Here is a 14914-nt window from a genome sequence, read left to right as displayed (position 1 = left end):
ACACACACTCACACTCACACATACACACACTCACACACACACACTCACACGCACGCACACACTCACACATACACACACACACACACACACTCATACACACACACGCTTCGCTCTCCCATGATTATTTACGTCCTCCCTAATTTAAAACACGAGGATGACCTCAGTGAACAGCCGGTCTCTGTAATAAGATGCCCAGTGTTATGAATAAAATTGATGCCCGAAGTAAACATAAAAACATAAGAACATAAGAACTGGGAGCAGGAGTCGGCCATCTGGCCCCTCGAGCCTGCTCCACCATTCAATAAGATCATGGCTGATCTTTTTGTGGACTCAGCTCCACTTACCCGCCCGCTCACCATATCCCTTAATTCCTTTACTGTTCAAAAATCTATCTATCCTTGCCTTAAAAACATTCAATGAGGGAGCCTCAACTGGGCAGGGAATTCCACAGATTCACAACCCTTTGTGTGAAGAAGTTCCCCCTCAGCTCAGTCCTAAATTTGCTCCCCCTTATTTTGGGGACAATCCCCCGACAACAACAGACCAACTGTCAATTCCTAATTTTAGGAGCTAACACACGGACATGTTCAAATCCCCATTCTCTGTACACTCCACACTGTCAGACCCAGAAACAACATTGTGCCTGTTTGATGACAGTTTCTGATTAACTATTATAAACACTGCAACATAAATGATCCAAACTAACTGAGTGTTTCCTGATGACGGCCGCATGGATGAGAGAAAATGAAGAGATTAGCCGCTGTCAGGAGGATAGAGTCAGTCTGGTGAAATGGAGCAACAATCTCACCCACCCTCTCAATCTCACACTCACTCTCTCAATCTCTCACCCACTCTCTCAATCTCTCACCCACTCTCTCAATCTCTCAACCATTCTCTCAATCTCTCACCCACTCTCTCAATCTCTCACTCACTCTCTCAAAATCTCTCCCTCACACACTCTTCTTTCCCCTGTTGCTCATTTTTCAACAGAAAAACATTTCAATAAAACCTGAGCACCACATAAACCTCGCAAATACTTGCAGCAAGTCCCCACAACACAGGGAGTGGAGGGAGAATGGGGATGTGTTCCTGATTTAAATGGGGATTGCATATTGATTCTGTCTGACTTCCAAACTATCCTCAAGTATCTTAACACTTAATTACTTTCAATTCAATTAAAACTGACCAGCATATTCTCCCCGGTTCCATTCTGTTAACCTCCCCGCGACCTCCCCCGCGTTCAATAAACTCGGCGCATCTGTCAATCCCTCGCCCCAATTCTCACTCCGTCGCTGAGTTTCTCCATTCCTCACAACTCTTCATACTCAGTCATCACCAAACTTCCTCCTTCACCCCGTCTCCCCATCCTTCACTCCACACCTCACTATCACTCCCTCTATCACCCCGTCTGTCCCTCCCTCACCCCGTCTCCCCATCCTTCATTGCACATCTCACTATCTCTCCCTCCCTCACCCCGTCCCTCCATCCTTCACTCCACATCTCACTATCTCTCCCTCCCTCACCCCGTCTGTCCCTCCCTCACCCCGTCCCACCATCCTTCACCCCACATCTCACTCTCTCTCCCTCCCTCACCCCGTCTGTCCCTCCTTCACCCCGTCCCTCCATCCTTCACTCCACATCTCACTATCTCTCCCTCCCTTACCCCGTCTGTCCCTCCTTCACCCCGTCCCTCCATCCTTCACTCCACATCTCACTATCTCTCCCTCCCTCACTCCGTCTGTCCCTCCCTCACCCCGTCCCTCCATCCTTCACTCCACATCTCACTATCTCTCCCTCCCTCACCCCGTCTGTTCCTCCTTCACCCCGTCCCTCCATCCTTCACTCCACATCTCACTACCTCTCCCTCCCTCACCCCATATCTCCCTCCCTCACCCCGTCTCCCCATCCTTCACTCCACATCCCACTATCTCTCCCTCTCTCACCCCGTCTGTCCCTCCCTCACCCCGTCCCTCTATCCTTCACCCGACATCTCACTATCTCTCCCTCCCTCACCCCATCTTTCCCTCCTTCGCCCTGTCATTCCCTCCCACATCCTGTCTCTCGTCCCTCACCCGGTCCCTCTCTCCCTCATCCTTTCATTCTCCACCTAGAACATGGAACATTACAGCGCAGTACAGGCCCTTCGGCCCTCGATGTTGCGCCGACCAGTGAAACAAATCTAAAGCCCATCGAAATTGCACTGTTCCATGATCACCCATATGTTTATCCAATGACCATTTAAATGCCCTTAATGTTCACGAGTCCACTACTGCTGCAGGCAGGGCATTCCACGCCCTTACTACTCTCTGAGTGAAGAACCTACCTCTAACATCTGTCCTATATCTATCATCCCTCAATTTAAAGCTATGTCCCCTCGTGTTAGCCATCACCATCCGAGGAAAAAGGCTCTCACTATCCACACGATCTAATCCTCTGATCATCTTGTATGCCTCTATTAAGTCACCTGTTAACCTACTTCTCTCTAACGAAAACAACCTCAAGTCCCTCAGCCTTTCCTCATAAGACCTTCCCACCATACCAGGCAACATCCTAGTAAATCTTCTCTGCACTTTTTCCAATGCTTCCAAATCCTTCCTATAATGCGGTGACCAGAACTGTACGCAATACTCCAAGTGCGGCCTCACCAGAGATGTACAGCTGCAACATGATCTCCTGGCTCAGAAACTCAATCCCTCCACCAATAAAAGCTCACACTCCGTACGCCGTCTTAACAACCCTATCAACCTGGGTGCCAACTTTCAGGGATCTATGCACATGGACACCGAGATCCCTCTGTTCATCCACACTACCAAGTATCTTCCCATTCGCCCAGTACTCTGTAATCCTGTTACTCCTTGCAAAGTGAATCACCTCACACCTTTCCTCATTAAACTCCATTTGCCACCTCTCAGCCCAGCTCTGCAGCTTATCTATGTCCCTCTGTAACCTGCCACTTCCCTCCGCACTGTCTACAACTCCACCGACTTTAGTGTCATCCGCAAATTTACTAACCCATCCTTCTACGCCCTCATCCAAGTCATTTATAAAAATGACAAACAGCAGTGGCCCCAAAACAGATCCTTGCGGTACACCACTAGTAACTGAACTCCAGGATGAATATTTCCCATCAACCACCACCCTCTGTCTTCTGACAGCTAGCCAATTCCTGATCCAAACCGGTAAATCACCCTCAATCCCATGCCTCCGTATCTTCTGCAATGGCTTACCGTGGGGAACCTTATCAAACGCTTTACTGAAATCCATTATCACCACATCAACTGCTTTACCCTCATCCACCTCTTTGGTCACCTTCTCAAAGAACTCAATAAAGTTTGTGTAATCTAACAATTAATCCAGTTCCCCTGGATTACTGCTCTGTAACATGTCACTTCGTACTCCGACAATTAATCCAGTTCCCCTGGATTACTGCTCTGTAACATATCACTGTGTAATCTAACAATTAATCCAGTTCCCCTGGATTCCTGCTCTGTCACATTTCACTGTGTAATCTAACAATTAATCCAGTTCCCCTGGATTACTGCTCTGTAACATATCACTGTGTAATCCGACAATTAATCCAGTTCCCCTGGATTACTGCTCTGTAACATATCACTGTGTACTCTAACAATTAATCCAGTTCCCCTGGATTCCTGCTCTGTAACATAGCACTGTGTAATCCAACAATTAATCCAGTTCCCCTGGATTCCTGCTCTGTAACATATCACTGTGTAATCTAACAATTAATCCAGTTCCCCTGGATTCCTGCTCTGTAACATATCACTGTGTAATCCAACAATTAATCCAGTTCCCCTGGATTCCTGCTCTGTAACATGTCACTGTGTAATCTAACAATTAATCCAGTTCCCCTGGATTACTGCTCTGTAACATATCACTGTGTAATCCAACAATTAATCCAGTTCCCCTGGATTCCTGCTCTGTAACATATCACTGTGTAATCTAACAATTAATCCTGTTCCCCTGGATTTCTGGCTCCTCTCACATCCTGCTGCTATCCTCACTGTTTACCAAGTTTCAACTCCCAGCCTGTGATCCTCCACATCCTTATTGTTCATCTCATTCCAACAATCTGTCCATGTCCTCTCAGTTACCCCCCTCACTGTCTCCATCTCCTGGTGTCTCTGTCTAACTGCACCCAGTTACCCCCCTCACTGTCTCCATCTCCTGGTGTCTCTGTCTAACTGCACCCAGTTACTCCCCTCACTTTCTCCATCTCCTGGTGTCCCTGTCTAACTGCACCCAGTTACCCCCTCACTGTCTCCATCTCCTGGTGTCCCTGTCTAACTGCACCCAGTTACCCCCTCACTGTCTCCATCTCCTGGTGTCTCTGTCAAACTGCACTCAGTTAGAATACTCACTGTCTCCATCTCCTGGTGTCCCTGTCTAACTGCACCCAGTTACCCCCTCACTGTCTCCATCTCCTGGTGTCCCTGTCTAACTGCACCCAGTTACTCCCCTCACTGTCTCCATCTCCTGGTGTCTCTGTCTAACTGCACTCAGTTACCCCCCTCACTGTCTCCATCTCCTGGTGCCTCTGTCTAACTGCACTCAGTTAGAATACTCACTGTCTCCATCTCCTGGTGTCTCTGTCTAACTGCACCCAGTTACCCCCTCACTGTCTCCATCTCCTGGTGTCCCTGTCTAACTGCACCCAGTTACTCCCTCACTGTCTCCATCTCCTGGTGTCTCTGTCTAACTGCACTCAGCTACCCCCTCACTGTCTCCATCTCCTGGTGTCCCTGTCTAACTGCACTCAGTTACCCCCCTCACTGTCTCCATCTCCTGGTGTCTCTGTCTGACTGCACTCTGTTTGAATACTCACTGTCTCCATTGGAGAAATGACAGACACGAATAAACACCTAAAAGATCAGCGAACTTTTAAATGCAGTCTGAATCTACAGTTGTGCCAGTCGTATGATTCGAACTTGTACCCAGTTTGTACAGTCATGTTTTTAAATCTGCTAAATTTACAGCTCTCTGAAATAGTGAGAGAATTTAAAACAACAAATGGATTATTGCTCACGGGTTCACCACTTCAGAACAACCTGCACGAACTCTGGGTTCTGCTCAACTTCCTCCTCCTGGATGTCTTCAATTCGTCTGCAGTAAGTAATGAGAAAAGCAGCTTGACAGTGACTGCACCGTTTGTCTAAGGTTCAATTACAGTGTTTCAACCTATTTCTTTTTGGAAGGCATGAGAGAATGCTGCAAAGTTGTGTCTTTTTCATTTTTGAAGCGAGTGTCAGGGGAAGCTGTCCAACTTGCTGGAGGGTGTTGTGTGACACCATTGTTCCTTGCATTGGGAGCAGCCAGGGAGCTAAATGGCCGCAGTCTGTGTATTAATTTGTCCACCTGCCCACATTTTCTGAGCACTATATTCACCATATGTGTGCCGATGCAGTGTCCAATTGGTGATGTCTGCTCCTCGAACCCTTCAAACTGCTATTGACCATTCCTGATGCTCAGTGTCACATCTGCCTTACACTGCGAAGCGGATTTAACATGCTTGATGTTTCCTTCAGCAAAACTGTCACCTTGTGTCACAATTCTAAACTTACATTAAAAGCATGCTGGGGTGAGAGCTTACTTTATCCAGATCTATCTCAATCCACAAATTAGCTGTCAGAAGTATTTTAGTATTTATTTATTTTTGTTAAAGTAAGAAAAGCTATGTTTCTAACTGAATGCCTAACTGCCCATTCTTCCTGTGTGGGTGTCCTGTAGCTTGTTACAGAGATGGGAGTAGGTGGTCCAAGGGAAAAAATGATTTTTTTCCATGTTGAATTGCTCACCTGCCGACCAGCTGAAACTGATTTGCAATTGTTATGAGCAGCTGTGCATCTGTTTTATGAAATCATTTGTGAGCGATCTAATTTGGATGCTACCTTTTTAAATTGCCATTCTTGTTCTTCTCGTGATAAACAATGTAATCATTGAAACCATTGGATGAGGCGTTGATGGAAGTAACACAATATGCTAAAACGTTTGGGGTTGGCATGACGAGAGCCACTTGTTGTTCTTTGCAGGACTTTGATTCTTGGTTTGACACAAACAACTGCTTCGAGGACCAGAAGCTGGTTGAGCGATTGTACATGGGAAGCTTCTTATCTTATCTGTATTCTGATACCGGGATGTCATTAAAATGCAAAGTTATTTCGGGCCCATCGCCTTCAGAAATATTATTCACAAAGTTGTATATTTGTGTGATGAAGTGATGTGCCTTGAGAGTGTTTGGGGCTAATTTGAAGAAACAGCAAGGTTTCTTTTCTTCATTTACTGGGTGTGGATGTCGTTGACTAGACCAGCATTTATTGGCCATCCCAGGTTGCCCTTCAGAAGGTGCTGGTGAGCTGCCTTCTTGATCCACTGCAGTCCCTGAAGTTCCAGGTACATCCACAGTGCTGTTAGGGAAGGAGTTCCAGGTTTTTGGATCCAATGACGGTGAACAAGCAGCGATATGTTTCCAAAGTCAGGATGAGGAGTGACTTGGAGGGAAACGTCCAGGTGGTGGTGTCCCCAGGTACCTGCTGCTCTTGTCCTTCTAGCTGGCAGTGGCTGAGAGTTTGGAAGGTGCAGCCGAAGGAACCCTGGTGAATTCCTGCAGTGCATCTTGTAGATGGTACACACGGCTGTCACTGTTCATCGGTGGTGGAGGGAGTTTGTGGAAGGGGCAGCAATCAAGTGGGCTGCTTTGTCCTGGATGGTGTTGAACTTCATGACTGTTGTTGGAGCTGCACTCATCCAGGCAAATGGAGAGTATCCATCACACCCCTGACTTATGCTTTGTATCTGGTGGAGAAGCTTCGGGGAGTAAGGAGGCGAGTTACTCACCGCAGGATTCCTGGCCTTTGACTTGCCCTGGTAGATTTAGAACTGTTAATTCATTGATTAAAAATGTGATGGCAAAAACTGAGGGCCTATATTCTACTAACTGTTTATCCCGCGCAGTGTTAAATTTTGAGTTACTGCGTGTGAATTACAAATTAATTTGACTTTTATGAAGTGATTAAGAACATAAGAAATAGGAGCAGGAGTAGGCCATCTAGCCCCTCGAGCCTGCCCCACCATTCAATAAGATCATGGCTGATCTGAAGTGGATCAGTTCCACTTACCCACCTGATCCCCATAACCCCTAATTCCCTTACCGATCAGGAATCCATCTATCCGTGATTTAAACATATTCAACGAGGTAGCCTCCACCACTTCAGTGGGCAGAGAATTCCAGAGATTCACCACCCTCTGAGAGAAGAAGTTCCTCCTCAACTCTGTCCGAAACTGACCCCCCTTTATTTTGAGGCTGTGCCCTCTCGTTCGACTTTCCTTTCGAAGTGGAAAGAATCTCTCCACCTCTACCCTATCCAGCCCCTTCATTATCTTATAGGTCTCTGTAACATCCCCCCTCAGCCTTCTAAATTCCAACGAGTACAAACCCAATCTGCTCAGTCTCACCTCATAATCAACACCCCTCATCTTTGGTATCAACCTGCTGAACCTTCTCTGCACTCCCTCCAAGGCCAATATATCCTTCCGCAAATAAGGGGACCAATACTGCACACAGTATTCCAGCTGCGGCCTCACCAATGCCCTGTACAGATGCAGCAAGACACCTCTGCTTTTATATTCTATCCCCCTGCGGTATAGGCCAACATCACATTTGCCTTCTTGATCACCTGTTGCACCTGCAGACTGGGTTTTTGCGTCTCATGCACAAGGACCCCCAGGTCCCTTTGCACAGTAGCAAGTTGTAATTTTTTTCCATTTAGATAATAATCCAATTTGCTATTATTTCCTCCAAAGTGAATAACCTCGCATTTGTCAACGTTATACTCCATCTGCCAGATCCTCGCCCACTAACTCAGCCTGTCCAAATCTCTCTGCAGACCTTCTATGCCCTCCACACGATACGCTTTTGCATTTATCTTTGTGTCGTCAGCAAACTTTGTTACCCTACACTCAGTCCCCTCCTCCAGATCGTCTATATAAATGGTAAATAGTTGAGGCCCCAGTACCGATCCCTGCGGCACGCCACTAGTTACCATCCGCCAACCAGAAAAGTACCCATTTATTCTGACGCTCTGCTTCCTGTCGGATATCCAATCCCCAATCCACGTGAACACCCTACCCACAACTCCGTGTGACCCAATCATCTTCAGCAACCTTTTGTGAGGCACCTTATCAAACGCCTTTTGGAAATCCAAAAACACCGCATCCACCGGTTCCCCTCCGTCAACCGCACCAGTCACATCTTCATAAAAATCCAACAAGTTCGTCAAGCACGACTTTCCCCTCATGAATCCATGCTGCGTCTGCTTAATCAAACCATTCTTACCCAGATGGCCTGCTATTTCTTCTTTAATGATGGATTCCAGCATTTTCTAGTTCCACCACTTCTTGCAGACATGACTTACCTGCGATCCACTGGAATTAAGTGGTGGCTCTATTCGTGTAACGAGAATGGTTTCTGCCCAGTCCAGCTGCATCCCACTTAGAATGGATTAGAAATGTTAAAGGGCACAACGCTCAATGAACATTTACCAGGTGTTCTTGCATTCAGTAAATAGTGCCTGAAGTAAACATGGCATTTAAGGTGCTGTAATAGGCAACTTAGAAATTGATGAGACGAATAGATAATTATTGCCTTTCAGTCGATGGAGGCAACTACCACAGCTGTTTTTAATTAGGGTGGACATTTTCGCCAGATCTGAATAATTTGAATCACTTCAGATATTACATAATATGGTGAAGGGGGAGAGATTTCTTCCGCTTCATTTACTCTAAATTATTTTTTCTGTGGCCATATATTGAACTCCTCAGTTGACCTTGGTAACAAGGCCCATTAAGTATCCCCACGGGCTGTTCCAATTGCTGATCCCGACCTTGATACGAGCATTTCAATTGATGCTGGATCTCCAGTAGAACTGCTTCCTGATCAGGAAGACTTGCTAAATTAAAGTGTTTTTATCACATTTTGGGAGATGCAGGGTAAGGGAAATAGAATAATTTTTATTTGCTGAAATGTCTATCCACTATTTGAGAAGCTGAAATGGGTTGGGAGAGAGGAGGAATGGTAGGTTACAATTACTCGGATTTATCTCCTCTTCTGTTCACACTACAAGCTCCATTTCCTAACAATTCACTCCAAACCTCTGTCTGGTTCCTGTCTGTCTGAGGCTTCACCAAACTCTTTGCAATTGTGATCTCCTAATTGAGCCTGAACTACATTTCCAACCCCATATTCTCAATATTACCAATACCACCACCATAATATCACCCGCCCTTGTTCACACCCTTAATTAGCACGAGGTTTTCCGAAACAGCCTCCCAACTTGCACCACGTGGAAGATTCAATTCATCAGAACTGCTGCTGACATGAACCAAGTTCTGTCCACTGCTCCATTTGTGCATCGCTGATGGTCAACCTCCAGCTGTTTAGCCCAAAGCACTGGAATTCTTTCCCTAAATCTCTCTGCCTCTCCAGCTCATCCTTATTTAAGACACTGCTTTAAAAACTCCTTGGTCACCTCTCAATGGTTTTTTGGTAGCTCGGTGTCAAATTTGTCTGATAATTGTCCCTGTGATGATCCTGTAGACATCTTATTATCATAGAATCCCGACAGTGCAGAAGGAGGCCATTTGGCCCATCAAGTCTGCACCAACCCCACATATTTACCCCGCCAATCCCACTGACACCAAAGGTTTATTTAGCATAGCCAATCAACCTGACCCGCACATCTTTGGAATGTGGGAGGAAACTGGAGCAGACACGGGGAGAATGCACAAACTCCACACAGAGAGTGACCCGAGGCCAGAATTGAACCTGGGTTCCTGGTGCTGTGAGACAGGAGTGCCAACCACTGTGCCACCATGCCACCTATGTTAAAGGTTTGTAGAAATGTACATTGTTGGGGAATGAGGGAAGTGAATTTAAGGTTACTGTATTTCTTTCTCATAAAGGGCTGGATTCCAAGGTCTGATCTGTTATGTTGCAGAATAAAGCTGTTGACAATCTAATCTGAAGTTGTAGGTGTTTTCATCAAGTGAACATTCAGCCCACACCTGCAGATGTGCTTCAACCCATGGCTTGTTCAGCTGTTTTTGTTGAACCTGTGCTTCAGTCCACAGAACTGTTCAGTGCAGCTTTTGTAACATTGCATTATTTTGCTTGACCTTCTTGGGCATCATCAGTGTGTAAAAAGCATGTATTCTCACCTGAATTAGGTATTGAGACCCTTCCTCCTCCCACATATTAAAGCTGAGGTAGAAAAGAGCCTGCCGCCAAAAAAGGAAGTCAAAATGTATGTGGGCCTGAGCAAAATGCAACGGGAATGGTGAGTGCACAACTTGTGAATCTTAATGTGTTGCATTGTGAAGTACGGCATCATCTTGCAACAACTCATTGAAATTGTGCTGCACTTCAATCAACAATTAGAGCATTTGTAGAACTAAGGGAATAGATTCACCAGTGTAAGCGAGTGTGATTTTACCCAATGCATCAATAATAGGCTGACTCCCTACTATTGACCATCTTGCTTCCGTCTGATCTGTAAGATTTTTGTGTTTGGAATTCTAACTTCCCTCAATCATTTCCATTATTTTTGCCCGAAACAGAAGATCATCATTGAATTCAGACTGGACGATTGCCATTCAAGTGTGATTATTACAGTGCTTTCAAACTACTTTGCTCTCAGCTTTGGGCTTTCTTCTTTCAAACCCCAATGCAGCCCATTATTGATACCCACCTGATCAGGTACTAGTGAGGTGTCCCCTCCAAACTTATTAACCAGGTCTATCCAGTTGGTCAAGTAGAACGCTGCAAAGCCCTTCAAAATGAGACTGCACCCGATGTAACACAATGTCATTGCCTCACGGTGATGCCAGGATCGCTGCCATAAATATAAAATAGTCACTCATAAATCAAACAGGAATTTAGGAGAAGATTCAAAAAATAAAGTGGCAGAGTGGTTAGTGTGGAACTCACTACCACAAGGAGAGGCATGACATTGATGCATTTTAGAGAAGTTTGTTAAACATAGAATGGAAAAAGAAATCGAAGGTGTGAGGAGACTCTGATCATGAACACTGATCTGGAATTGTTGATCTAAGTGGCCTGTTTCTGCGTTACAAATACTTAATCCCAGAGTACTTCATATTGCTCGCATCCAAATGACATGAAAAGGAATATTCCCATCCCTTCAAACCCTGGCCACCTGGGATGAATTGTGCTTTATATCAAAGAACAAAATGTTGAGTGTGTATTTGTCGTATGATATGGGTTTCTATATCTGTGAGGCTTAGATGGAGCACCCTGTTCCCTGGTAGGTGAGAGGGGTTGGAATGTGGATCCTAGACTTTGTCCGAGGCACCTATAGAACAAAGCATTCATTTTAGGTTGTAATTGCTTTCTGTTGAGCTCCATTAAAAAAATGAATTTATCTCCAAGTTGGTGTGATGAGTTTTAATTCTGGCCTTGCTGACAGGTACACCAGGATATTAATGAAGGATATTGACATCCTGAACTCCTCAGGGAAAATGGACAAAATGCGTCTATTGAATAGACTGATGCAACTGCGCAAGTGCTGCAACCACCCCTATCTGTTTGACGGAGCTGAACCTGGCCCACCTTACACCACTGACACTCACCTGGTAGTTAACAGTGGCAAAATGGGGGTACTGGACAAACTGCTGCCGAAAGTGAAGGAGCAAGGTCAGCCGCAGGCCTGGTCAAGGCTTCTGTTTCCCTTTCTGTCTTTCAATCTTTCTATAGGAAGGAGACATGGAGTGATTTGATAGTTTCGTGGATACCTGAGTAGCTCGGACGGGGTGGGGGGTGGCCAACATAAGGCCTAAGGCCCACATTAACGATTGTCAGGCCGTAAAGGGAAATTAATTGAAAATATTCCAAAATGTGTTATAAATTAATATGTAATAAACTCTGGAATCAGCAATGGTGTTAGTTATAGTAGGACAGGCAAAGAAGCTTACTGAGATCTCCTTAAGGAGATAACCAAACTAAAACACAATGCAAATTAGGTTTTAGAATATGTTCAACAAATCTGTGATTCGAGAGTAAATATAGTAATAAAGTTCACGCTTTGTGAAATAGATGACATCGTCTCAATGGATTAAGAATTAGCTTAATGTTAATGTTCCCACTTTGGGAGGATGTAGGTTTGGATTCAGATTCGATTGGAAATTCAAAGAGCATGCCAGTCGCTCGAACTCGAATCCATGACCAAATTCGTTGAGACTCTGGAGACCAGGAGGAATTGAACAAAAACTACTGTGTAGTCCGATCCATATATAAGGAAATCCGGTGGAGTGGAAAATCAAACATCCTGGTGTATAGATTGGCTGTAAACAACCGCCTGCATGGTTATTTGTGCATTTCCGAGTCCGATGTCAGACTTTGTCATGCTCTGGAGCAGTACTGTACCTGTGCTGCAGACTGATCAAAAATAGAACAGGATTTTTAGGAAATGAAAGGGGTTTGTGATGTTTATCCTTCGTAAGCATGCAAGGATTTCCACGACGATGTTTGCAAAAGAATTTGAAAATGATGACTGATGACACCATGGCAGCATTTGACCTGTGCAGCAAGGTACAGCAGATTGCACGCTGTGATGTTTTGGGTTACAAATCAGCACAGGTTTTAATGAGTTAAAAACTGCTGAAAATACTCAACTAATCTGGTAGCATCAGCGAAGGGTCAACTCTGACTCTTCAGAACTCCCCTCTCCACAGATGCTGCCTGACCTGCTGAGTATTTCCAGAACTTTGCTTCCATCTAATTAGCTTTTATTTCACAAGTTTTAGTGACTGTTTAAAACAATGGTGTGTCTTGATCTGAAATCGCATCCTGTTTTAGTCATTCTGGCCTGCCACACGCCATCCACTGGGGCTGGGGGCTCCCAAAAACTGGCCGATTTAGCATCAAATATTCTTCATGAGGAGAGTTGGATCACAGGCCTCTGCAATGCTTGATGGGCCCCATCCTCCTTCCGGGGGAATAGTTACAGGAGCCAAATATTCTGAAAATTGGGGGCGAACGTGTTGGGAGAAGGTGAATGGGATAATTACATGGTTTGGGATTGCAGCTATTTTTTGATTAGGGTTTAATTTTTGCTGCCCAAACTGCAGCACCGTCTGGAATCCACCTGGAATATAAACCCTTTGAAATCATTCCCATCAATCAAGGCAGCTGGGTCACATGGACAGTTCACATTGTATGAATTATAAAATTGGAGTTGGTTATGTGTGTTCATTTATGCCTCCTGTACTATAACTAGTTTACGAGATTACTCTGCATCCTGCAAGTTACCAGTGAAATTTGGTTTCCATTATCCACATCAGTAGATGTAGGTTTTTGAAGCATTTGTGTATCTGCGCTGTGTTCTTGGCTACTGATCAACCGATTACCCTGATGAATGATCTTCTTTTCCACAGGTTCCCGGGTGTTGATCTTCAGCCAAATGACCAGGGTGCTGGATATCTTGGAAGATTATTGTATGTGGAGAAACTACGAGGATTGTAGACTGGATGGACAGACACCGCATGAGGAGAGACAAGTATGTTTCTTGCCCTGTGCTTTCAAAACTGAGCTTGTTTGAGGAAAGTTCCAACCTCTTAAATTGATCTGAGGCTCTATTATCTAAGTAAGAATTCGAGACTTAAGGTTACAAAACTGACTCAAGGTTTTCAAACAAGAAATATGAATATTCAATTTGAATCTAGCATCTATTTGTATTTTTAAAAATGAAACTTTCCAACAATTAGTAAAAAGACTGGTCCCAATCGCTTGTTCAATTCTGGCTTAACTTTTCTCTCTCATCCCTCCAGGATTCTATTTCTGCTTTCAATAGTCCTGGGAGCTCAAAGTTTATCTTCATGTTAAGCACACGCGCTGGGGGTCTTGGTATAAATCTAGCCACGGCAGATGTAGTAATCCTGTACGACTCAGACTTGAACCCTCAGGTAGATCTCCAAGCTGTGGTAAGTTACTGAGCGATTAGGTATTTGTGTTCTGAAAGCCACGTACTGTTGAATATATAACTATTGTAGCTGGTTTTAACATCCAAGTGCACTGATCAAGCGACATTTGGTATTTTACTGCCACTGATACCCCCTCAAATCTTCCGTGTGTTGCTCCCATGGTTTATTTAAAACTCCACTCGACTGAACTGGTGGAAATATTTCAGCAAAGGCCTTCAGTTTGCTTCTCTTTATTTGAATGGAGCGTGCGGTTGTTTTCAGAATTGGCGTGGTATGATTTCAGCTGACTGGGCATCTTGTTCCTCACCAATTAACTTCCAAATCCAATTGAGAGTTTGGAAATGAAATCCATTTTAAGTTTCAGTAATGCTGAGGTGTCACTGTCAGGAACTGCCTTCCGTGATTCAGTTTCACACAAAACAACTGATGCACGGATTTTAATAAGTGCTTCGTGATTGCCTCGTGCACCAAGGGCTTATGAATTCAAATCTCACTCATTTGCGAAGTTTGAATTAAAGTTTATAGTGAGCAGCAAAAGGGAGCAGGGCTCCCCAATTGTTCAGCTGCTTCACTAATATGCTTCAGGGAAGAGCATCTGTCAGTACTTGACTCCAATCCACAAACACAGTGGTGATTCTAATTCCCTCCAGTGTGAAGTGGCAAGTTTCTCAATTGCTTCATTGATCCACCAGCCAGTTACTGGATTGCAATCAATGCATCTGAGAAATAATTAAATAGGTCCAGGTGCTTCCTTTGTTTTCTCTGGCCTCAGTGGGCAGAGAATTCCAGAGATTCACCACCCTCTGAGAGAAAAAGTTCCTCCTCAACTCTGTCCTAAACTGACCCCCCTTTATTTTGAGGCTGTGCTCTTCTAGTTCTAGATTCCTTTCCAAGTGGAAAGAATCTC

General features: G+C 44.8%; 1 protein-coding gene across 1 annotated transcript; it reads left to right on the top strand.

Annotated features, from left to right (window-relative positions):
- Nucleotides 1-6014: 6014 nt before the first annotated feature.
- Nucleotides 6015-14007, top strand: LOC144486369 (SWI/SNF-related matrix-associated actin-dependent regulator of chromatin subfamily A member 5-like; the record flags this gene model as incomplete). Its single annotated transcript, XM_078204403.1, has 5 exons — nucleotides 6015-6112; nucleotides 10236-10346; nucleotides 11496-11722; nucleotides 13462-13583; nucleotides 13855-14007. Coding segments are annotated over exons 1-5 (711 nt in total), but the record flags the coding sequence as incomplete, so codon positions are not given.
- Nucleotides 14008-14914: the final 907 nt, after the last annotated feature.

The sequence above is a fragment of the Mustelus asterias genome, unplaced genomic scaffold (assembly GCF_964213995.1).
Source record: "Mustelus asterias unplaced genomic scaffold, sMusAst1.hap1.1 HAP1_SCAFFOLD_323, whole genome shotgun sequence".
Lineage (NCBI taxonomy): Eukaryota > Metazoa > Chordata > Chondrichthyes > Carcharhiniformes > Triakidae > Mustelus > Mustelus asterias.
The sequence above is the reverse complement of the archived record's forward strand: the minus strand, read 5'-3'. Positions and strand labels throughout refer to the sequence as shown.